The 24,186-nt window shown below is 56.6% G+C and overlaps 3 protein-coding genes across 3 annotated transcripts; 1 reads left to right on the top strand and 2 right to left on the bottom strand.

Annotated features, from left to right (window-relative positions):
• VOLCADRAFT_92001 (uncharacterized protein) lies at positions 1–4,765 on the bottom strand (the record flags this gene model as incomplete). Its single annotated transcript, XM_002951336.1, has 8 exons — positions 1–61; positions 124–200; positions 954–1,200; positions 1,394–1,701; positions 2,493–2,612; positions 3,324–3,417; positions 3,955–4,101; positions 4,617–4,765. The coding sequence occupies 8 exons, from the start codon at positions 4,763–4,765 to the stop codon at positions 1–3; spliced, it is 1,203 nt and encodes a 400-aa protein (XP_002951382.1).
• Positions 4,766–5,389: 624 nt separating this feature from the next.
• On the top strand, positions 5,390–11,296 carry VOLCADRAFT_61378 (uncharacterized protein; the record flags this gene model as incomplete). The annotated part of the gene is made up of 10 exons (XM_002951422.1): positions 5,390–5,473; positions 5,664–5,750; positions 6,621–6,718; positions 7,200–7,280; positions 7,791–7,858; positions 8,350–8,497; positions 9,113–9,135; positions 10,067–10,109; positions 10,696–10,786; positions 10,952–11,296. 10 exons carry the CDS (start codon positions 5,390–5,392, stop codon positions 11,294–11,296), a joined length of 1,068 nt encoding a protein of 355 aa, XP_002951468.1.
• Positions 11,297–19,401: 8,105 nt separating this feature from the next.
• Positions 19,402–23,079, bottom strand: pck3 (phosphoenolpyruvate carboxykinase; the record flags this gene model as incomplete). Its single annotated transcript, XM_002951335.1, has 12 exons — positions 23,037–23,079; positions 22,531–22,659; positions 22,391–22,451; positions 22,175–22,205; positions 21,620–21,900; positions 21,429–21,478; positions 21,141–21,241; positions 20,907–21,034; positions 20,261–20,741; positions 20,075–20,155; positions 19,802–19,916; positions 19,402–19,671 (listed from the first exon to the last, which is right to left on the bottom strand). Exons 1-12 carry the CDS (start codon positions 23,043–23,045, stop codon positions 19,402–19,404), a joined length of 1,737 nt encoding a protein of 578 aa, XP_002951381.1. The 5' UTR covers positions 23,046–23,079.
• Between the last annotated feature and the right edge of the window lie 1,107 nt (positions 23,080–24,186).

Raw genomic sequence — 24,186 nt, 5'->3', positions numbered from 1 at the left:
TCACCCAAGACAGGCACACAGGCAGGCGAGCCGGCTATAGTATGTATATCTGTGTGTACGTCTGTGTTTTCGGGGGAAAGGGTGTGGGGGGGGGACGGGTGGAGGGTGGGTTCCGGAGCTCACTTGATTCCATTCACGTCCACCCCCTTGGCCGCTGCCATGCTCCGAAACGCCTTGGACACCCGTACACGTGCGGAGGGCTGTACGACCAGGATGGTGGAGGCGAAGAAGGGCGGGGGGGAGGGGAAACGTCAGGGGGAACACCGGGCCTGATGAGCCGCAACAACGCAACTGACAGCAACGTCTCTTATATCAGCGCTGAGAAGCCGGGGAGGTTGCATTATGTGATGCAAAAAATAAGCAGAACTCGGTATATTGCCGACGTCGGAAAACGGAAACGACTTATGTGTGTGGGGGGGGTTGTAGGGGGTAGGGAGAAATAGGTTCGTGAGCAGCAGCCACCGCAGCGGCCCCGCAGGTCCCTATGATCCAGATGTTCCTATACCTTTCCAATTGAGAGCCCACATATTATATATATATATATATATATATATATATATATATGGTTTAGGGGAAGAATAACAAAGGGGATAACCAAAGGTTGTCCCCTTCGGGTTTCATCCCCTTTAGTTCATAGTCCTATATATATGTGTGTATATATATATGTGTGTATATGTGTGTGTGTGTGTGTGTGTGTGGAGAAGGCCTGGACCGTACTGGTGCCCAATCACGGAAACCAAAACCCCCTTCGCCTCCTTCCCAACCCCTTGATCCCCCTTCCTCACTCCTTGCTCCAGAACCCCACACAAACACACCACATACATACATACATATATACATACATACATACATACATACATACATACATACATACATACATACATACATACATACATACATACATACATACATACATACATACACGACTTCCCCCTCTTTCCCCCCCCGCTCACCTTATCCGCCCGCGCCAGTGATTCAAACATGTGTTTGCGCTCCAGGGGGTCCTTCACCTTGGCCCGCGCCACTATGGGGGAGGATATGTACTGCGAGATGAGGGGGGAGTTCGTGACGGAGGCGACCTGCACGGACAGACTTGGCGGCTTGGCGTACAGCGACGACAGCATCTTGGCGTTGAGGGCTCTGTTGGTGGTCTCGTGCTTCAGAGAGTACATCTCCTTCACTCCCAGAGTGTCCACGGACCTGCGGGGGTCGTTAGAAGGTCGTTAGAAGGTCGTTGCGGGGTGGTTGTGGGTGGTTGCGATGGTTATATGAGGGTGGGGGGTATCCACAACTATTGGCCAGTTACACATTCACCGCGATGCTGGCCTACATTGAAATGGGCCGTAGCTGTGCTAGGTACGGCATGCGTGTTTGTACGGCACGTACAACTGACCTTGGCGGCTCGTACTTTCGATGGTTACAGTTGAAGTGTCGCGATCGGAACAGCCCGCCCATCTCGCTCTCAATCTCCGCCCGCCTGTTGGCAGCCAGCTCAGCGGCCAGACTGCCGCCGCTGCCGTCGGGGCCGGCAGCGCCAGCGGCGGCGGCCGCCGCGGCAGCGGCCGCCGCCGCTGCCGCTGCCGCGGCGGCGGCGGCCGCCGTCGCCGGCGGCGCCGCTGGCCCTGCCTGTGCCGCTGATCCTGACGGCATTTGCCCCCCCGTCATCTTGGGCGAGCAGAAGGCATCACACAGAATGTTGACCTGCGACGTCGGCGGCCCGTGTACGGCAAGAGGTAAGGTAGGGGAGATATACCTGTGATATATTGATACTTATCATCTCTATATTGTTTATGTGGACTATATTTTATAGTCCACATAAACAATACAGAGACATAAGAGGTGTTGTTGGTGTTGCTGGTAGTGGTAGTGGTGGTGGCTATGGGTTCAGCCGCACCACCGCCTACCACGACTTGCAAGCCCCCAGGAACGGGGGGGAGAGGATGAGGAGGCGGCCCCAGAGAAAAATACTATTGAAGTGGCCCCCTCACGACCTTTCAGCCCACCACACCGCCCCATGCACACGCAACAACCGCATCAACACCTCTCCCCCCCCAACGGGGCTATCTTGCTCCATTCCCAAGGCGCTGTCTAACACACGTCTCGGAGCCGAGGTATACAATACGGGTTTGGACTCCACATCCCTGTTGGAATCCAACACCATCACCACTATCACCATATCCATATCACCATCACCCCCACCACCCCACCAACACCATCACCAACACCTCACCATTGTTCATGCAACCCCGACCCACCCCGGGGTCGCCTCCATCAGCCATGGCCCCCCAGATCGGCACCAGCCCACTCGCCCCCCACAGGGCCCCTTGCTGCCTTAGGACTGCAACCCACTACAAAGTCATCAACGGATACTTCCATTTACATTTTTTGTTTTATTTTTATTTTCTGTTTTGTTTTTTGTTTTTATTTTTTCATTCTGCACCAGCCATCACTTCCACTGCCACCTCCGAAGCATATACACACAACCCGCGTACCAGTGTGTCGTACAAGCACTCGAAGAACATGCGGTCCTGTTGTTGCTTGTCGTACGAGCTGTACTTCAGGATGATCTGCGAGTAGATGGGACTCAGCTCCAGCCGTTGCTGCTCCATTTCCTGAGGGGAGGGGCGAAAGGGGGGACAGAGGGGGGCATGTGTAATTTCCTCATTCTGCTCGGAGATTGCCTGTCGTACAAGGTGAGCATGAGCACAATGACTGTGCCGTACAAGCGTTGTGCCATGGCACAAGCGGCGGCGGATCATGTACCACCGCGGTTGATGACAGTTACCGTTAACAAAAGTTGGTCGCGATCTATATATACAACTGACAAGTAACCACCTTTTGCAAACCACCCTTTTTTGCCGGCCGGCTTCTGCAAGTGCCACACGCATCCCCACCGCACTTTTCCCCCTACCCCTACCTCCCGGGTGACGTGTGACGTGCGCATGCATGCATGTATGTATGTGTGGTGGAAGCTCGTTCCGCTGCACGTCCTTCCCACCCCCCGAAAGCCCCCACCGCCCCCACCGTGCTTTGCCCTGCAAACCCGCCACGCTCTGCTGCCGAACCATCACACCTCCCCTCCAATAACCTTAACGCCTTCCCCCGCCTTCCCCCCAAATACTCCTCCATCTCCAGCCACCCGGGCCAGGAGGGTAGGGGGTTTGCACTCATACCCGACTACAGAATCCCACTTCCCCCCATACACCACGTACCTGCCCTCTCTCCCCCCTCCTCTCCCCCCCCACGCTCTCTCCTCCCCTTGGGCTCCCTCGCATAGGGCCCCACTAGCACCCGCCCGCCCTCACAACCCCCCTCGACCCCACCTCCTCAAGCTCCAACAACCTCTGAGCCACCGCGTACGGGTTGTAACCGTCCAGGTGCTGCTTACGGGCCTTATCCATGGCCTTGACAATCCAACTGTGTAGGAGGGGGGGGGGGAATTTGGGGGTTTCGGGTTTCGGAGGCGCAGGTTCGGGGCTTGGGTGGGGACTATTGCGTCCGGGGTGGGGTTGGGGTGGGTTGTGCGGGATGTTCCGGTGTGAAACCCCCGTCATCCCATCCTCCCCGGCTTTCACCCCCCAGCTCACCCCAAACACTCAGCTGCCTCAGCTGCCTCAACACACAAAGGACCCCTTCTCCCCCCAGCGCCCTTTAACCTGGTAATGCTGGTCGTTGTCTCATTTGGCTGATCTCTCTTCTCCCCTCCCTACCCCCTGCCTACCCCAGGGCGCTGGGGGGCGCCCCCCTGGAGGGGAAGAAGGTAAGGCCCTCGCCACACACATATACACACACCCCTCACAACCGGGCGACATATGTGCCCCCTGTGGTTTTTTCCCCTTGTTGTAACCACCCGTAGCCGTACGGCCAGTCATACTAGCAGCCGCAGCAGTGGCTACACCAGCATCTACGCTACAGCAGGGGTACGGCAGCGGCAGCAGCAGCAGCAGCACTCACTCGTGCATGAAGCGCGATGTGAAGTACAACAGGCAGGCGTTAAGCAGGCTGTCGTACAGCGGCCCCGCAAAGAACTTTTTGAAGTGGGTGGGTGTGCGGTCGTCCAGAAGCTTCATGACGCGAGCTTTGCTGTTTCCCAGGTTGAAACTGCGCAGTTAAGACGGTGAGGGGTGGGGTGGGGTGGGGTGAGGGTGAGGGTTGGGAAGGGGAGAAAGGGGGGACGGTATAAGCAGAAGTCAGGGGTGTGGGGATGACGGGGGGACAGGGAGGGCCATGGAGGGGTTCCAACTACACAGAGCCCTATGCTGGGGTGACACTAAGGGTGATAAGAGGTGACATCGCCGCTACGGTGTACGTCAGGGAAATGCGTGGATGTGGGTCGCAGGGACTGATGTGGCTCATGTGGAAGGGGGAAGAACAGCCAGATGCCTGGGTTAAATAAAGAGTGAAGTGCGGGTTTCCTGACAATTGTTTTATTCTTTCTGGGAGACTTAGGTATAGGTATAAGCCTATATCCTTGGATTGTTCCATTTCAATATACTATTTGGTTATGCGTGGCAGAGTCAAGGTTAGGGGGGAAGGGGGTTTGGGTTTTGGCATGGAAGCCAAGCCGTTTTGTGTTGGTTGTGCGAGAGCTGAAGTGCCGGGTATTTAGTACTCACTCGAGGTCGTTGTGGGTCTTTCGAGCATTGCCGGTAATGGGAATGCTGACGCTTCCATGGGTGCGGTCCTTGCCAGTGCTGCCCGCCTTGTACGTAGAGCTAGGTGAGCCCGTCCGGCCGACCGATACTGATGGCAGGAGACTCGCCATATGGCCCCAGGCCGCGGTCCAGCGCCCACAACGTTTCTGAGTAATAACGTCCCGCGACCGTGTGCTTATAAGGTGCCTTCGCGACAGAAGCCCCCGCACAGGGCGGCAACGGCTCAGATGCCCATCTTAGGTCACCAACATCGCTTTAACATTCAATCGACAGACATATAAAGCCGATTATTGAAAAAGGCGTGTAAATATAAGAGTTCCTTGTAATTGTTCGAAGGCTCAAGTCTTTGGGGATGAAGAGACTAACCCAAGCGTCCAGGTAGTATTTAAGCGGATGTTTTCTAATCTACGGGAAGCTTTCAAAAGGCCATTGAAGCAGCATAGGGTGTAAGGTATTGGTCGTACTATCGGTACAACATATGTTGTCATGTATCTCCTTCATGCATGGTCGTTTGCAACAGAAATGCCTTACCACTGCAGGCACCCGCCAATGCAAGAGAAAGGACCAGCTGTCCTTCACGCTGTTTTACCTAGGTTTGCTTGCGACTCGGAGCTGCTCACAACTGCACAATATGATTTGAGGTTGATTTATGTACCGATATGCATGGCTCGTTCAAAGACTCTACATCCTTTATGATGGGCCCCTAGTAGTTGGCCTGATATCGATATCTTACCATGCCAGCTTCCCTAACGCCGTGGGCCCCAAGTGATAGGGAGCCTCAAGAAGTGGAAAAGAGCCCCAATGGGCGTTACATCAGGGTAGGTGTTTCGGGTCCTCTTATTATGGACCCTCCCGTCGGTCGACGACAGCTGGCACCTTCCTTTGCCCGTTTGGACATACCACGAACATCCCTATTATCTGTTCCGGACGCGGTCCTATCGCTTCTCTTTCGCTCTTGGAGGTACAATGCAGGGCCAAACCTGTTTATGATGGCTTTTTCCTGCGCAGTATAATATCCTCCTGGGCAAGGGGGCATGTAAGCGTGTATATAAGGCGTTGGACACGGAGGAGGGGCTGGAGGTTGCCTGGAATCAGGTCCGTATGGTCCCGAGTCCACCTTTTTCTTGGTCAGACAGGATCTAAACACGAGACTCGATAATTTGATATCAAGTATGTGCGGTCATCGCGTTCCCGTCGCTTGTTGCCACGTCGCACCTGGGCGACAGCAGTTGGTCGGACTCTGCACACATCGCGATGCCGGGCACGGGCACTCCCGCTCAAACGTTTCCACCTGTGCCGACTCTATATCGCTTGAGGAATCTGTACGTAGCATACTTGCTGTAAGATTACCATGTCGTAACCGCACCCCAGCGCAGCACACCTAGCAAAATATGGGCACGCATTCTCAATCAGAACCAAGAACCCAGCCGTGCGTCGTCCATACCTCGGTACCAGCAGCAGCAACCATACCTCCCAAGCTACACCCCCCTCTCCACACACCACCTCCTCCCCTCCCCAAACCCCATCATCTCCTTCCCTTTCCCCACGCCCACTCCTCCTTCCTCTGGATCCCTCCTCCAACTACAACTAGTTGCCGCTGACCCGCAGCGCTCTTCTTCCTTTCCCACCTCCTACACGGTATTATCGCACTCGCGACTCTCGGGTTGAGCTTACATCGAGTACGCGCCGCCAAACACTCGATTGGCGAACTCGGGAACATCTCTCGATGTCTCTCCATATCGTTATCGTTTGTATGAAAAATGGTACAAAAATGGTAATAGTAAAATAATAATAATAGCCCATTACAATGTATACCCACCGCAAAAGTCACATCCCTTGTCCTTGCTGGTATTTCGGACTCCAAACGGCAATTTTCCACCCTTTGTTTCTTCTTAGGTTCTTCTTGCGGCGCCATCATCACCACTTTATATGACTTCCGTTCCTTCTCCGACCGTTCTTGGACAGGTGGACATGTTGGGTATGGACCGGGACGAGGAGGCGCGGCAGCACCTGCAGGAGGAGATCCGCGTGCTGCAGCAACTCAAGCACAAGAACATCATGACGTGAGGAACAGGGGGGAATAGGGGGGAAATAGAGCCCTGTGTGCCGGCGGGGGTGGGGTGGGGGGAGAGAATGAGGGGAGTCCATACATGAGGGCGATAAGAAGAGAGAAAGAGAGAGGGAGAGGGGGGGAAGTACGGAAAAGGCCTTCATGCCGCGGCCGGGGGGGGGGAAGCTGCTCTTATCCCTCCCGCCCAACTTTGATTGGACTCCCTGGAGTCGTAGCAGCCCTCTGGCACTGAGGACGTCAGCGAAAAGGGTAGTTGATAATACTCCCGTCGCATTCTGGCACGGCGTGTCCGGAGTGCCCTTCTCCGTCAATGGACTGACTGGCTCGACCATGTGGACCATGGCTGACTGACGACGGACGGACGGACGGACGGACGGACGGACGGACTGATTAATTGATTGATCCCACATTTCGCCTTTTTGCGCCCATCACATCAATACCATCACAATACATCACACCCCTCCCCGCGACAGGTTCTATGCGTGGTGGTACGACAAGAACAACCTGCACATTAACTTCATAACGGAGCTCTTCACGTCTGGCAGTCTGCGGCAGTGAGTGTGTCGTACTGGGCCTGGGGCTGGTGCTGGTGGGGTAAGACACGAACCACTGGTGAATGGAGCACAGATACCAAAGACGGGTAGTGATGGTGGGGGCGCCTGTAGTGGGGCCTCTCCTCCTTTGGGCGTGGATCAGGAGGGAAAGGGAGGGTTGGAGTGAGGAGGAGGAGGGGAAGGATGGAAACGGAAGGTTGGGGACGGAATCCAACGGGGTATGGGCGCACGGCGGACGAGGCCGGAAAGGGTGACGGAGGGAGAGGGAGGTCTTGGTCGCTGTGGGTGGATCGGTGGAGAGGGGGTCTATGTGATGCCGGTGGTGTACGACCGACTAGGAAAAGGCGGTCTCATGTACCAGTGTACGGTGGTAGGTGTAGGTGCCTCATCCGTCTCCCTCGCTAGCGCAGTCTTCCACCGACTAACTTCCACTGACTGTCAACGGTCAACGGTCTATATTTCCCTCTCCCTCCCTCCTGCTCCCTCCCTCCCTGCCCGCCGTCCCCTCAGGTACCGCAAGAAGCTCAAGATCATGAGTGAGAATGTGCTCAAACGCTGGGCGCATCAGATCCTGGAAGGTGAACGCCCGCATGCACCCCTGGCAGGATGCCTGTCTGTCTGTCTGTCTGTCTGCCTTGCTTGAGTTAGCGAGCTGAGAGGTAGAGAGCTGTAGCGCCAGCCAGGGACCAGGACCGGGGTATTTGGAGCGGAGCCCCTTAGGACGCGGGCTCACAGGGCTGTCTGCCTGTGTCTATGTTTCCTAGGGAGCTCGTCACAGTCCGTCCCCCCGCCCCCTCCTGACCACTACCTACCTACCTACCTACCTACCTACCTGGTTTGGTTATACGTTGGGGGGAGCTAGGGCCCTTCCCCTTTGCCGCCTCCCTCTCGCTGTGTCCTTGAGGAAATAACCCTTCTTCCCCGCCCTCTCCCTCTTCCCCTCCCCCTTCTCTCCCTTTCCCTCCTCATATTCTATTCCTGGAGTATCCGTCTATCTCTTACATTAGCATCGCTCATCTGTATTTCGTCTTTTCCCGCGCTCCTCCCCCCCTCCCCCCTTCCTCCGCAGGCCTGCTGTACCTTCACGGCCACACACCGCCCATTGTGCACCGCGACCTCAAGTGCGACAACATCTTCGTCAACAGCGGCACGGGCGAGGTCAAGATCGGGGACCTGGGGCTGGCCACCGTGCAGCAGACGGCCATGAGCGTCGTGGGGTGAGGGAGGGGTGAGGGAGGGGGGAGGGTGGGGGGAGGGAGGGGGGAGGGTGGGGGGAGGGAGGGGGGAGGGTGGGGGGAGGGAGGGGGGAGGGAGGGGGGAGGGAGGGGGGAGGGTGCGAGGTAGCTGGAGGGGGGGGGAGAGGAGTTGCGCTGGCTGGGGGAGCCCGGGCAGGGTGGGAATGTATTGTGTCTTTAATGGAGTCAGCTTCTGGAACATTTGAGAGCTCTTGGATGTATGGGTATTATTTATGTACGTATGTGTGTGTGTACCTGTATTTACGTACCACCGTACAACACCCGTCAGCCCGTTGTATTTACAAACCTCACAAATTGCATTGCGTATGTGATCACGAACCCGTACTGCACTGCGTATGGTTCACCCTGCCCGGCCCTGCCCCCCTCGTGTCCGTCCCTCCAACTCCCACATAGCACAACACAACACAGCACAGCACCCTGCCGCCCCATCCCGCCACCTCCGCCGCCGTTTCCGAGGCGCTCCGGGCCCAAAACACCACCTTCTGGTGCTTCCATGCCTGCTACTTCCATTCTATTCATGCAACCCCGCTTCTCTCTCTCTCTCTCCCCCCTCCTTCCCCTCCGCCTTCTCCGCAGTACTCCGGAGTTCATGGCCCCCGGTGCGTCTGGGACTGATATCCGAATGCGGGACAGGGGCGGGGCGGGGCGGGGCGGGGGCCAGAGACGGATTTACCACGCGGATGGGGTGTGCCATTCCCATCACAATCACATAGCCGTGGGGGAGGTGGTGGTGTTGGAGATGTGGGGCACACACACACGCACACACACACACACGCACACACACACACACGCACACACACACATGTTTTTTTGTTCGGGACTTAGGGGCAATCTCGACGAGGTGTATCTGAGCAACCGTAACCCCTGGCTCTCTGGTCCCGGGGGGGACCCTCCCCCCGCCCTCTCGACTTGGGGTGTAGGATACGGCTTGCAGGGGCGTGGCTTAGGATGCCTCCGCTTTGGCTGCACGGCTTAGGGGGATATCTTGCCGGGACCGGGAAGAGGGGGCGAGGAGAGAAGCAGGGCAAGGGTCAGGGGTCCCTGGGGGCCGCGAAACGCGTTTTTTTTCACTCAGGCCTGGTCCTATGAGGTTATAGTTTTTCGGAGCTCACATGTGGGGGGCTGCTGCTGCTGCTGGCTGTGAGCTGTGGCCTGTTTGGAGGGCAAAGTGGCGGAGGCTTGATTTGAGGGTCCTCTCCCCCCTACCCGTACCCTCCCCCCCGGGGTGGGGTTTCTTGCATATGATTTCCCCCCCTCGGTGGTCTGTGGGGAGGGGAGGGGAGGGGAGGGGAGGGGGCCTAATTTGTTTGTGGGTTGGAGGGGTCGGTACGTAGCCTGACGTGGCGGATGTACGGAGAGAGGGAAAGGGGGGTAGCTGATGGACAGATGAGTAGGCGGTCGGCCGTCGGCGCGCGCTATAAAACACATCCCGCATTCACATCCACATCGACACCCGCACCCACACAAGCACCCATTAGTCATGGTTGGTTGAAGAAGAAGCCTACCGGTTCCCCTGTCGTACCCCTGCAGAGGTGTACGACGAGTCGTACGACGAGCGCTGCGATATCTACAGGTTGGTTGTTTGCCTTTCTTGTACGCATGTGTGGGACTTCATATGTGTTTACAAGCGGTATTCGCGCCCTGGTATTCGCGCCCTGGTAAGCCACACACGTACATACATACATACATACATACTTCTCTCCTAATACAGGGTTTGGCACCACTGGTAAGGCGCGACCATTGCCCCCGGGAGATCCCGGGATCGATACCCGTTAGGGTCAAAAGTCCTTCCGATGGTGGAAGGCATTGCGCCCCTAGTTGATGGACGGTGGTGACCTGGGATAAAGTTAACCTGCGAGCCGACCAGGAACGGAGTTGGGCCGCTGTCGACCCGGCAGATTCCGTTGGATGCTGGTGGTGGGTGCGGAACCTGAGCGATCCACTGAGAAGTTGACTAGGGTGACTGGATGAGGGTGCCCCGAAATACCGGGGAAGGCAGGGTTTCGCAGGGTAGCTGCCACGGGCGAAGATACACCCCCTGTTTCACACATCATACTTCTCTCCTGACTTTTGCTACGCATGTTCTCCCCTCCCAATTTTTGTTCCTTGCATACCTACCCCCCTAAACCCCCTTCAACCCCCCCCCAATTCACCCCCAGTTTCGGTATGTGTGTATTGGAGCTGGCCACCCTGGAGTATCCGTACGCCGAGTGCCACAGCGTGCCCCAGATTTTCAAAAAAGTCACTTTGGTGGGTCAGCGAGTTGCTTACACATACATACATACATACATACATACATACATACATACATACATACATACATACATACATACATACATACATACATACATACATACATACATACATACATACATACACGTACACACACGTACACACTCCCACGCCGTCACCCAGGGTATTCCTCCGGCTTCCTTGTCGCGGGTCTCCCCTGAACTCCGCGAGTTCATCTCCCTCTGCATCGCGCACAACCCCGCGGACCGCCCCTCGGCCCGGGAGCTGCTGAAGCACCCCTACCTGGAGGCCGTACGACTGTCCGGCAGCGAGTCACACCACTGCGCTTCACTGCCCAGCGGCGGCGCCTCCTCCGGCGCCCTCACCTCGCTGTCTAATGGGGGCCCGAGTAACGGCTGGAACACGCCGTCAGGTTGGTGTGGGTGTGTGGGGGGAGAGGTGTGTGTGTGTGGAGGTGTGGAGGTGTGTGTGGGGTGGGGGGAGTGGTGGAGGTGCGGGGTTTATTAATTGAGTATTACCTAAGCATTACTAAATAATATGGGTGAGGGGTGGCGGTGTGTATGTATCTGTGTGTGTGTGTATGTATGGGGAGCGTCAGCTCGTGTTCCTGGGACTGCCGGGATACGAGAAACCGGGGAGAGGGGGCTGCAGGGTGTTTTGCACGTGTTTGCACATGATTAGTTAGTTGTCGTGATTAACTGCGACATATGGTTCCCCACTCCAGCTGGTCAGTTCTACTTCTTGTACACTCTTTCCTTGCCAGCAGCTTCACTCGTTCACGTGGTTCGTCTTTCCCCCCCTTTCTCCCCTCCCCCCCCTCGCAGGTACCCTGCATTGCGCTGCCAGCGTACGGGACCTCCGTGATGCGCTGCACCAGCAGGAAGCCTTGGCGCGTCACCACCACCAGCAGCAGCTGCTGCTGCAGCTGTCCCAACAACAACAGCAACAAGAACATCAGCTCTACCCTCTACACCACCATCATTTCGAACATCACCACGAACAATATCACCAGCAGCGACAGCAGCAGCAGATACTGCATAGCACGTGCCCCGACGTGCACGCGGTCGCGGTCGCAGCGGAGGCGGCTGCTGCCGCCGGCAGCGAAGGCGGAAGCAATACCAGGGTCTCTGGCGGCGGCGGCGACGACGAAGGCAGCGAGGGTTTGACGTCCCGTGATATCCCCCGGCACAACACCGTGGCGCTGGGGGTGCTGGCACGTAGCGGCACGACCAATACTTCAGGGGGCCAGAGGTCGCAGCTGGGACGCACCTCCAAATCGCCGTTCGTCAAGACGGCAGCCGCCGCGACGGCGGCGGCGGCGGAAGGGGAAGCGGAAGGGGAAGGGGCAGCGTTGGCGGGGCCGCCGCAATTATCACCGTCGGCGATGACGATGGCAGCGGCGGCAAACAGTGCCGCCGCCGCCGTGGACAGCGCCAGTGCCGCCACCGCCACCGCCACCTCGGCGGTTGCCGCAGCGCGAAGCACCCAGTCCATGTCTTCTTCCGTCGGCAGCGGCGACAGCGACACGGACAGCGATGAGGAGGTGATAGTGCCGATTGAGTTGCTAAAGGTGCGAGCCGTGTGGGGGCATGATGAGGATGACCCGTGGGGATGTGGTGGACCCGGCCGCCGTGTGAAGGGAGAGAGAGGGAGAGTGTGCGAGTGTGTGTTGGGAAAGAGGGAAAGAGAGAGAGAAGGGCGGGGCCTTCACCTCACCCTAGTGCGCCGGGGCCATCACACGGCTCTGCTTTGCATTCACTTCCCTTTCGTGCTTTGCAACTTTGCTCCACTGGGCCACAGGTAAATCTGTTGCTTCCGTTTTTTTCAGTTTTTTGCTTCCTTTAAAGCGACAATATAAAACCTTTCAAAAGCAACAGAGTTATTGCCTTCCATCCCTCGGACTCCAACCTCGCGCAGGCGGGGTTGTTGGAGGAGGGCTTCGTAGATGCCGCCGCCGCCGCCGCCGCCGCCGCCGCCTTCGCCCCCGGGCCTTCCGACACTTGGAGCGACCGCGCGGAGGTCCCCGTTGTGGATCCAACGTTGGTCCCCAGCGGGGCCCCGGGGCAGTCTGTGGCCACAGCCGCACCAGCCGCTGCTGTGACCCGTGGGCTATCGTCGCATGGCTCTGAGGAGCAGCAGCAGCAGCAGAGGCAACGAGGGCGGCAGCCGCTGCCGCTGCCGCCTCGTGCTCCCCGGTCGGCCGTTGGGATGCATAGGCCTGGGATTGCGGAGGGGGGAGGTGAAGGGGGCGCCGCCGCCGCTGGCAACCGCGAGGGAGCTGCAGTGGCGATGAGCGTTGCAACGGCGGCGGCGGCGATGGCTGAGGAGGAGGAGGAGGAGGAGGAAGAGGGGGAGGAAGGGCTAGGTGTGGACGCGGGTAACGTTGAAGAAGAGGAGGAGAGGGAGTTGGAAGGCGGAGACGGCAAGGCGGTGCTCGACACAGGCCGTCGCCTGGCGGCCGGCGACGTGACGGCGCCGGCCTTGGGCCTGGATTCCTGGACCCAGAGGTGGGCGCTGCAGGGGAGCTTGGAGGCGGCGGTGGGGATGGGGCATAGCGGTGGCGGCGTGGAGGCGGCGCCGTCGTTGGCGTGCAGCGTCGGCAGTAGCGCCAGCAGTACCGCCAGGAGGCTGTCGCACGGCGCTGGCGGCGGCGGTAGCGGCGGCGGCGGCGGTCGCCACAGCCATCAGAGCTCGGCCGACGCTATCACATTCAACGTCCCCCTCCAGCCGTCGTGCGGCAGCGGCGCGAGCACACCGGCGCTGCGCGTGTCGTACAGTGGTAATGGACCGGCGCCGTCGACGCCGCCGCCGGTACAGCTGCAGCTGTTGCAGTTACCGTCCCTGCCGCCGACTGGGGGCGTGGTGCCGTCGATGTCGCCGCCGGTCAGCTACCTGAGTTCCTCCGCCAGCGCAGACGCTGCGGCGGCGGTGGCGGCGGCGGCGCCGTCGCCTCCGCTGGCGATGCGGGGTTCCGTTCCTTCGTTGGGCAGCACGCCTGCTCCTGGACTTGTACGGCTCCCGTCCTTCCGGAACCGAGTGCTGCTGACCATGCAGGGAACGCCAGGCGGCGGCAGCTGCGGCGGAGGCTCTACGCCGTACGGGCCGTACTTCCGCAGCACGTCTGCCCGCTTAGAGAGCGCTAGCCTCGGCGGCAGCAGCTTATGCCACACGCGCGAGGTGCCGAGCTTCGTTAGTACGGCGGCGCCGACAGGGCACTCCATGGTGGCGGCGGGGCCCGGGCCCGGTTACAACAGCTTGGGGGCCGCCCCCACCTTCCGGCCGGCGTCAAGTGGTGACATCGACGCGGCGGCGGCAGTGATGGGCGTGGCGGCGAGTGCCGACGTGGCCGCGATCTCCTCTATGGGCGGGTCCGCAACGGAAGACCGAAGAAGCGATGGAGAGATGGAGGGAATGTCTTGTCAGCCAGTTACACGGCCGCGGCTAGCGGGGGTGCCTGAAGGCGACGGCGAGGCCGGCGAAAACGGCAGGCTGCTGCCGCCGCCGCCGCCGCCGCCGCCACCCACATCGGTGATGGAGAGCGCGAACCCACCTGACGGCAGTCGGTCCAGCACTGCTGACAACCCCACGAAAGTGATACCTTCCGTCAGCTGTCATGATGACGGTACGGCAGCGTCAGCGCCAGGGGCGGCAATGACGGCGGCGGCGGGACAGCTCAGCGAGCTCGCGGATGCAGGAGTGATAGCTGCCATGGATTTACCGTCGACCGCGTCGATCCTTGGCGGCGGCGCCGCCGCCGCCGCCGCCGTCCCGGCCGATCGCATGGGTAAACCCATGCCCATGGCCCTTGCCCCCGCAGCGACGGTACAGGCGCCGCCGCTGCCAGCTGAACTTCCCGTGGGGTTGCCGCCGCACCCGCCGCCGCCGCCGCCATCGCCGCCGACGCCACACACTTCGCAGCTTCCTGGCGAGGTGACGGTGCTCAAGGAGATGTCGAGGCCCATCCAGGGCGTGATCATGCGGCTGAAGCAGTGGAAGCGGCTGATGCAGGATCGGGCCAAAGGGCGTCGTAGTTGACAGCTGCTGGTGGGACGTGTACGACAGGGTTATCCTCCGACTGTGACACCTTGGAGCCCTTGCTGACCTCTTGCCGTGCGGTGAAATGGCGGAGAGGGAGAAGGCCCCGTGCCCGCGCCCGCACCCGCGCCCGGGCCCGCACGCAGTTTTGAAACACACAGACAGGTTTGAATTAACGGCGGTGGGGTGAAGATCTGTGATACGACGCTGAAGAGGTGCTGTTATTTTAGAGGCGTCAATGTTGTGTGTATGCAAAGTACGGAAAACGTACTTTGCATTCCGGAGATAGCGGGATAACGAATAGGGCTAAGGTGTGAAGGTCGGGCCGGGGTAGACTAGCTGGGGAACTCGACTCGGCATTAAGCATGTACAGCAATGATGAGCGGCGGCAGCAGCAGCGGCAGCGGCAGCTTTGTCGGGGTAGGACGTCATTTGGCGCAACTCGCCGTTCTAATATTATTGTGTGTGACTTGTCGCCCGTGAAATGTGCAGCCGCCGTACACACATCCACAGTCCCACTTGAGTAATTAACAATTACGTATTTAACATGTGCGATTTAGTCACATTTTAAAATTCCTGTTGGTTGGGTACTTCTTAGATAGAGCCTAAACAGGCCAGGGATAGATTGACTGTCCAAGATTCTGTGGGCCCATGCAATAGTCATCGTGGACGGGTATATAGGTATATATCAGTCACAGGGGCAGACCTGTACGATGAAAGTACGGCGCTTCTGATCTGCCGTATTTTTCGTGTTTATAATAGCGGTATCAGTAGTGGTTGCGTATTTTTTGTGTTTGCAGCAGTAGCGGCGGCGGCGGTGGCGGCGGCATTGCCAACAGCAGCAGCAGTAACCGGCACAGCTTACCGCTTACCACCCCGCGGCTACAGCTCGCTCCTCTTGTCTGTATATCTATCTGTATATCTGTCTGTTTTCCGCTGTGGCTGAGAAGGAGGCTGAGAACTGGCGCCAACAAGTAGGGCCCCCGGTGTTCAGCCCTACGTCTGCTTACCTGCCTCCACCATCGTCTTTTACCTTTTCTCTTCATCTATTTAAAAAAGTACTTTTGTTTGTTGTTCGTTCGTTGTCTTGGTCGGTCGAGTCGTTCTTACCAGCTAGCTATGTTGCACACCAACAATGGACCGCTGTGCCGCCCCGCGCACGTAGTGGTGGTGGTGGTGGTGGCGGTGATGGTGGTGGTGGTGGTGAACGTGATTCTCTCTATTCGGTGTAAGCAGCGCTTCCACTCATGTAGGCATCCGAGTGCGCCTCTTCGTCTCTTCGGTGCCTGCTGGCGGCATCGGCGAAGTGTGTTTGTGTAAGGCTGAAGGCTGGCAGCGAGGCTGAGACCCAGACTGAGGCGGAACGTGAACTCATGAGGAGGTCTGCCACCTGGTTTCCTCGGAGACCGTTCGGTTTTTATCTGTTGTGTGGTGGTTCTGGACCATCACCAGCGGAAGATCAGGATATGGAGAGGATGGCTGGTACGGAGCGACCTGGGGGGTTGACGGCAGCCCAGCAGTGGGGCAGTCTTCCATCCCCCGCTCGCGTGCATCGTGTGTCTTTGTGTGTGTGTGTGTATGTATATGTATGCTGGCATCGTTCAGCGTTGCATTGGAAGAGCTGACAGAACAAGAAAATTGGTATTGGGGCGCACATTAGGTTGTCGATGTTGACCTAGGGTTTGTGAAGGGGTCGTCTGCGCGTCAGGTGTTGAGGACATTAGCATAACAGGGGTGTTTGTTTGTGTGTATGTTTGTGTAGTAGTACTTAATCCGGAGGGCTCCACAGGGGGCGGGGTCTTCTTCCTCTCCCTCTCTCCCCACCCCACACCCCACACCCCACACATACATGGTCATATATCGCATCAGTCATCGTTGCAGGCTTTTACTGCTCGCTTAGTATTTCCCCCCCCCCTTCCTCTTAACTCCCCCTCTCTTCGCCCTATAGCTCTATAGTTCTGCGTCTGAAGCGACGTGCGCCCGCGAGATGTGCAGCAGCAGCACACAGCAGCACAGCAGCAGCAAGACTCAACCATCTAAGGCAACATCCTGGCAACAGTGGCGTCCAATTTCGCAAGGAATGAGTGCCCAACAAGAGAGAACCATCTTGAGCTGTGGATAAGAACAGCCGATGCACATGCCGGCCCCCAGCAGCCGCACGCAACTAGCTAGCTGGATTGCTGGGTCATTCGCACGCACATGCTACCACTTCTGCAGTTAAATGCGATAGACGTCAAAATGCGGGCTCTAAACACGTCACATGCAAAACTCGTCCCTGGCAACCGCCTGTGCGGAGAATGCAGTTACAGCTTGCCCGCGTGGACTTAATTGCGGAGGAGTTCAGGAGACTGTCAACACTATTCTGACTGGGAATTTGTCGCGGCGGTGGACCTGAAAGACATGCCATCGAACCTGAATTCGATTCCTGTGTTGATTTATGCAGACAGAACCTCCCGGTAGCCATCCCACCGGGTCAACGGGCCGTTGACTTATCCATACTCAAGTGTGGGGTGTCTGTGCCTGTCGGCCGTAAGTGCGTTGAATTCGGGGTCACAATATCCCATGAATATCGAGGAGGGTTTGACTTCCTCTCTTAACCCTCTCTTACACATAGTAGGATTGCGATTAGTACAAACCCGAGAACACAGCGGTTTTTGCGACCGCTGTGTTCTCGGGTTTCTGCCCACGTCTACCGGCCTGCGTTTGCAGCGAGCACACGTGCTCCCAAGGCCGGCAATACCTAATACCTTGCTACCATCTATACTTCTTTGACATCATTTGTGTGACAGCTGAGGCAACATACTCAGTGAAGCTGGCCATGTAAGGCCCTCAGTGTCGTAGGTTCGGTTGTGTTGCAAAAACACACGAACTAGACGGTATCCCCTAGACGGCCGGATGCGAGCCTCGTAGCGAACCCCAACCGATACCGAGCCTCAGACTGCATGCATGATGTGTGTGTGTGTGTGTGTATGTGTGTGTAAAACTCTAAAACCCACTACTTACGCACCTCTCACATCTGGGTAATCTTTAAATGTCTTTGTTGGGTGAAAGCGCCAGCACTCGGTTTCGACTTTGGTTGCCTTAGCTGTGCAAGTAATGTAAGTAATGTATAATGACTTGTGACACAGAGCAGGATACAACAACATAAAAACAGAAAAACCACAGTACTCCGGAATGTGCCAGCCCCATCCTGAACAACGCTGCAGCGGCCATAAATCCCAAGGACCGGCACTGTAGGCACGTCTGCTTTCCGCCGCACGCACGCACGCACTTACACACGGGTGCAATCGGAACTCTTTTGTCGTAATTCGAAGTGGCCTCGTTTCGTGGTTCTTCTGACCTTTAACCGCAAAAGAACATACCGCTACATACCGCTTGGGAAGTGGCGGCGACGGTAAAAGGGCGTGACAGCGCCCTCCTTGGCAAGGGCGCCCCTAGCACAATGACGTCCGTCCACACCCGCCCGCCCACCATGCACACGCTGGAAGGTGAAGTTCAAAGAGTTCGACAAAAAGTTCCAGAAGAGCAAACGATAAAACAGTTACCCCTGAATTAGTACAGCACAGTACCTGGGACACCAAAGGCTCCTGCGGTGCGGCCCAGAGCCCTTAGGCTCTTGCCTTTTCGGCACACCCATGCAAAGGATGCGGTCGATAATATATATCACGAAGGCATGGCCATTCCTGCCTACCCGACCTTACCTTCTTGACCCCAAACACCATTGTAGTTATTATTGCTTACGTTGACCAGATCTGCTAGTTAGTTGAAATGTTAGCAAACGTAATACCGCTTGGGCTGTAGATTAAATGACTCGTGTGTAGCCTCATTGTGGTGGAAAGCAACCATGGCTGAGGTGCCTGCAGTGCCGGACCTTGGGCTTCACTGGAGGTGAAGCATCGAGGAAAGAGAATTTGTGGCTCGGATCATTACAGGTTAGGAAGCACAGCTTACACTGTGCATTTTATTACGGTATGGCTCGCTAGAGCAGCGTTGTAAGTCCCAGAGGTTCGTCAGGAATGCATCGGTGATGAGGTATGTAGCGATTTCGTGCACGTGCCCAACGCATTCCTGGACATTTCGTCGGGTTGAAAAAACTGAAACGCCCATTATTTCAACAAAATTGAACTCTGAATTCCATGATTTTCTTAAGGAAGAAGCTACACGAAATAACCGCACGCCAGAACTGTGCCCATTACTCTTTACCACCCCTTCATTTCCATGCGTGTGCAGCTCAGCGGCGGCACAGAATGAATGCCACCCTGACTGCCGCTTAGACGACGTATTGCATCATAATTTTGACCATCGTCACGACACAACAAAAAAGAAACGCAAAACTGCAAGCTGAAGATCACGGCTTGTGTAGTCACGCAAAAGATGCATCGTGCACCGAACCGAACATGTCTGATGGGACTTATGCATACAATGCACAAGTACATGTGGCCGATGTGATGCGATTATGAACCGCCATTATTATTCTTCAACCCGCACATGCAATGGGGATATACATGCTAGAATGATACCTGCACGAAATCAGTATTCCCAGCGTTCTTCAGTGGACGAGATCACCGTGTACGGCATTACGCGACCACGGCACCGGGCACGACGTCCTTGATCGCGTTGAAGCCTGTCTTGGCGACGTTGTCCTCCGGCAGCGGCTTGGGCCCCCCGGTGAGGATGCGGGCGGCCATGTCGGCACCCACGAACGCGTCGCCGTCGTGGAAGTGCTCGAAGTTCTTCACGAACATGTGGCCCAGCTTGTTGAGGGTGGTGGCGAACTCGTTCTTGTCACCCCACACGTTCTCGGGACACAGCACCTCCGAAGGGACACCGCTGATGGACGTGGGCACCTACGACGTGGAACAGCAGGGAGGCGGATATATATGCGTGATGAGCACTTAGGAAGTGCGTCATGGGAGCAAGGGGGCGAGTGGAAAGAGGCTAACTACATGAAAATAACACAATCAAAACCCCGCGCACCTGCAGTCCGAAGATTGGCGTGGTGACGAACTCGGCCTGGTCGAGTTCTCCGCTGTGAATGGCGTCGATGATGGCGCGCGTGTGCCTCAGGCTCATGCGCTTGCCGACACCGTACCTGACGTGGAGGGGTTCCATGGGAATCTTGCGATGTGATGATCAACAAGGAGACATCGCGTAACAACAACAGGGCAGGTGGTCAGGTTGGAACGATTTGAGCGCTCAGTCCACCTGCCCCCCTACCGCCGCCAGCGCCCCCACAGCCGCACGACTCACTTTCCGCCGGTCCAGCCGGTGTTGAGCAGCCAGGCGGTGGTGCCGTGCTTGGACATCTTCTCAGCAAGCATAGTGGCGTACCTGAAGAGAGACGGGGACCGGAGTGAGTGACATGGTGCGGATAAAAGGATAGCAAAATACAAGTAGTCGTTTGTTAGCCATAAGGCACATCCAGCCCCCACTCACTTGTACGGATGCATCATGAGGAATGCCGAGCCGAAGCAGGCGCTGAAGGTGGCCTGTGGCTCCGTCACGCCCACTTCCGTGCCGGCGACTTTGGCTGTGTATCCGCTGATGAAGTGGTACATGGCCTGCTCAAGCGTCAGGCGGCTCACGGGGGGCAGGACGCCGAAGGCGTCACAAGCGAGCAGGATGACGTTCTTGGGGTGGCCGCCAACGCAGGGGATGCGCGCATTGGCCATGTACTCGATGGGGTAGGAAGCCCGGGTGTTCTCCGTGAATTTCTGCGACTCGTAGTCCACCTCGCGGGTGGCGGGGTCAATCTCCACGTTCTCAAGCACGGTACCGAACTTGATGGCGTTGTAAATCTCGGGCTCCGTCTCCGGCTTCAGGCCGATGCACTTAGCGTAGCAGCCGCCCTCGATGTTGAACACACCGTTGTCGCTCCACACGTGCTCATCGTCACCAATCAGGGGCCGCTTGGGATCTGACAGGGCGAGGAGATGATGACGGGAGAGCTGCTCAGGCAGGAGGGGGGTCCTGGTGCGCTACAGACCAACGCCATCACGTACACAACGCTTGCGGTGTCTAAAGAAACTGCTAGGAAAGCACAGCTGGCAGATGCTGCAATGCTTCCTTCAAGCCCGCCCACCTGCCGACAACGTCGTTTTGCCCGTTCCGCTGAGTCCAAAGAACAACGTCACATCGTCCTCCGCGCCCACGTTGCAGCCCGAGTGAAGGGACAGCTTGCCCTGCATGGGCATCAGGTAGTGCATCAACCTGCGAGGGGGGGAGGCGGGGTGGTTAAGAATGACCGCCAACATAATCGCCCACACAAGGTAATCGTTGCGGCTCCGAGCCAGCTCCTGTCCCACCGCTCACTTACGTAAACACTCCCTTCTTCATCTCGCCCGCGTACATGGTGCCGAGGATGACCATCTCCTTGTGCTTCAGACTCAGGTCAATCGAAGTCTGACTGGTCATGAACTGCACACAGAAAACATAACAAGCATTAAACGATTAAAGATGTGTCGCTGACAGGTTGGAGGATTTCGCATGTGCCATGAATTCTCGATACACCAGAGGCCCCACATACACGACACTGCTGCCGTACCCCCCCAATTCCGTACAGCCCTCCTTCACCTCCACGGCCCCCACCCTTTCCCCGACGCACATTGGTGTACTTGTTAGCGGGGAAGGCGCCGGCGTTGTAAATGATGAAATCTGTGGCGGGCAAGGCGGGGTATCACTTTCATGTTTGGGTGTAATCATGAACAGCTGTAATTTGAGATTTGAGACCGCCACACACATGCCTCAGCACGTGTTACATATCCTGCTCCGCACCTCGGCCTCCTTCCGCCTCACCTGGCTCTCCAAAGTTGGCCAGCTCCTCCGCCGTGGGGCGGATGAGCATATTGGACATGAACAGGGCGTGGTAGGCGCGACTGGTGACCACCCGGACCTTGAGACGCGACGCCGGGTCCCAGTTGACGAACGCATCCACCACGTAGACCCTCTCCAGGGTGTTGAGGTAATCCACGGCCCGCTCGCGGTTGGTCAGGAACGTCCTGTCGTCCATGACGTAGTTGGGCGAGTACGGGCCCCACCAAAGGTCCTTCTCGGTCTCGGGGTCGCGAGTCACACGCCTGAGGACAAGGAGGAGGGCAGGTGGCAAGTAGAGAGCATGGAACGGGAGGAAAGCAAGGGGGTAAGCAGCAGGCCATGCATATCAGGATAGCAAATGGTCATGTGAGGAAAAGCAGGATAACCTCAGCAGCCCGCAGGCAAATCCATTACTTTCTCATCTACTATTCTGGAGTCCAACTACACATATCGATAGTCTATATATAGAAGACCAGGGGACGAGCAAAGGTCACACACGTGTACCAGTTGGCGCTCGCCCGCAAGCCACAAACTTACTTGTCCTGGGGGCAGCGACCCATCTTCTCGCCTGTGTGAGCACAGCGTAGGGAATATGGGGCAAAAGCCGTGAGGGGAAGCTATACAAGCGAGGATGCGAAAGACAAGCCCAAGGTCTTGCGCAGGTACTATTAAGTGCAGGTCAAGTGCATGCAGCGGAGAAACAGCTGAGTTTTATATATCTGCGCGAAAAACAGCTAGCACCTAAGGACTTACCGGACCTTGTCGCCAGGGCACCAGTCGATGTGATGTGCGTGCCGGGCTCGAAGGCCAGAGCCTGTATGAAAATTACGGAACAGCATCAATTAACACCGATAATGGAAACTATCAATATTATAGTTGTTCCTTCTACTTACCAGCTCATAGAGCTGGGGCGGAGACAGATTGCGGTAGATACTTTTCGGGGCAAGGCCCGACTCCCTGGTGAACTTGCTGCTCAGGAGAAACTCCATGTCGGAGCCAGCAGGCAGGTTGTCCTGAGCCATCTGCAAACAGAATTTTAACATGAGCTGCAAAATTTCTTTGAATCTACGTTATGTGAGATGCAATTCCGATACATGACGGAAACAGAACTGCAGTATCTGTGCGACTTGGACAGCCATGCTGAACGTAGATGTCAGCAAAGAATTAAACATGCAGTGCTGGAAATCAGAACTAAATCGCCGGAGTGGCGCCCCTCAAGCGAACACCGTAACGCCTGTGTTCCGATAGATAACCGTCCGCGGTTAAAATTCGGAAGGACGAGGTCAAGTGACCTGTGTCACGCACCACTGCTAGAGAGGTAACATTTCTGCTAGAGGACTAATCTGGAATACATCAAATGGCCTAGCGCCACATGCACGCTACTCTCGAGTCGACTCACCCGCAGCATGCTTGCGTCGATAGGCGTACCAAATTCAATAAACCAAAATATATGAATGCTAAAGTATCAGTGAGTTGGGGAACGAAACGATGATGAGTGTGTACAGATAATTGCTCTTAAAGAATATTTGCCTGGCGGACACGCTCGAGGGAGGGCCGAGCTCCGACACCATAACTTTATTCAAAACATCTGGGGAATCCTACAAATCGATTATTGGTCTCTTCTTTTCATCCTAGAAGATTTTCTGAGCTTAGATCTGTTGTCTTGGTGAATGGCTGTACCTGGCGGTACAGTTGGTTGGAGAATGTCCTGTAGTTACGTAAAACCATAAATTGATGTGCCCTGCAGTCTTGCGTCTGTGCTTAAGGGTTCTGACACGTATCTGCCTGTAGCTAAGTCATTAACCAAAACCGGACGCTTAACTTCTCGTTTGAGGTTTACGTTATCGTGCGTATATCTAGGGTTTTGTCCAGGACATAAAAAAGAAAATCCCTAAATTTACATAGACATTGATGACATTTTAGCGCGCTGCAGTTTCCCGATGGTCTTGCTGCACGTCGAGGAGCCCTTGCTGACCGGTCAAAACTTAAATCCCATGAGAGTTGACAATTTTCTTTTGCCTGTTGTGTTGTGAAGTGAGATTTCCAACGACTTTGCGTGAGGCAGTTGCGAGCCGTGCAATTCTGGATAGTGCATAGCATGACTGCTCTATGGGAATACGGGCAAGACGTTTCAGTCTTTGTGTTATACATTTTCGCCAAAGCTTTTACTGCAAGGTCTCCTTCCCAGGAAGTTGTCCCAGTGTCGCCCGTTAACGGTCAACGGATTTAAACCAACCGGTTTCCTTGCGCGAGGAACAAGGAGCCGAGGACAGGAGCATGCGAGCTCACTTTGCTTTCGCATGTATCCCTATTCACGTATGTTGCGAATGGATAATGCGAGACAAGTGCGAGCTCTCCTTAAAACGCGAGCAAATGGGCGCGGCCAAACAAATAAATACTCCATGCACACTGCAGCTGCCCAGATGACCAGCGTGCTTTGCTTTGTCATTCTGACTAAAGCTGTCGGTATCTTAATCTGGCGCCTAATTGGATGTGGAATGCAAGATGCTATAACATGCAGACAGTCGACCGCGGACAGCGGCGCATGC

This window comes from Volvox carteri (genome assembly GCF_000143455.1).
Source record: "Volvox carteri f. nagariensis unplaced genomic scaffold VOLCAscaffold_23, whole genome shotgun sequence".
Taxonomy (NCBI): Eukaryota; Viridiplantae; Chlorophyta; class Chlorophyceae; order Chlamydomonadales; family Volvocaceae; genus Volvox; species Volvox carteri.
This window is presented reverse-complemented; position numbering and strand designations above follow the sequence as displayed.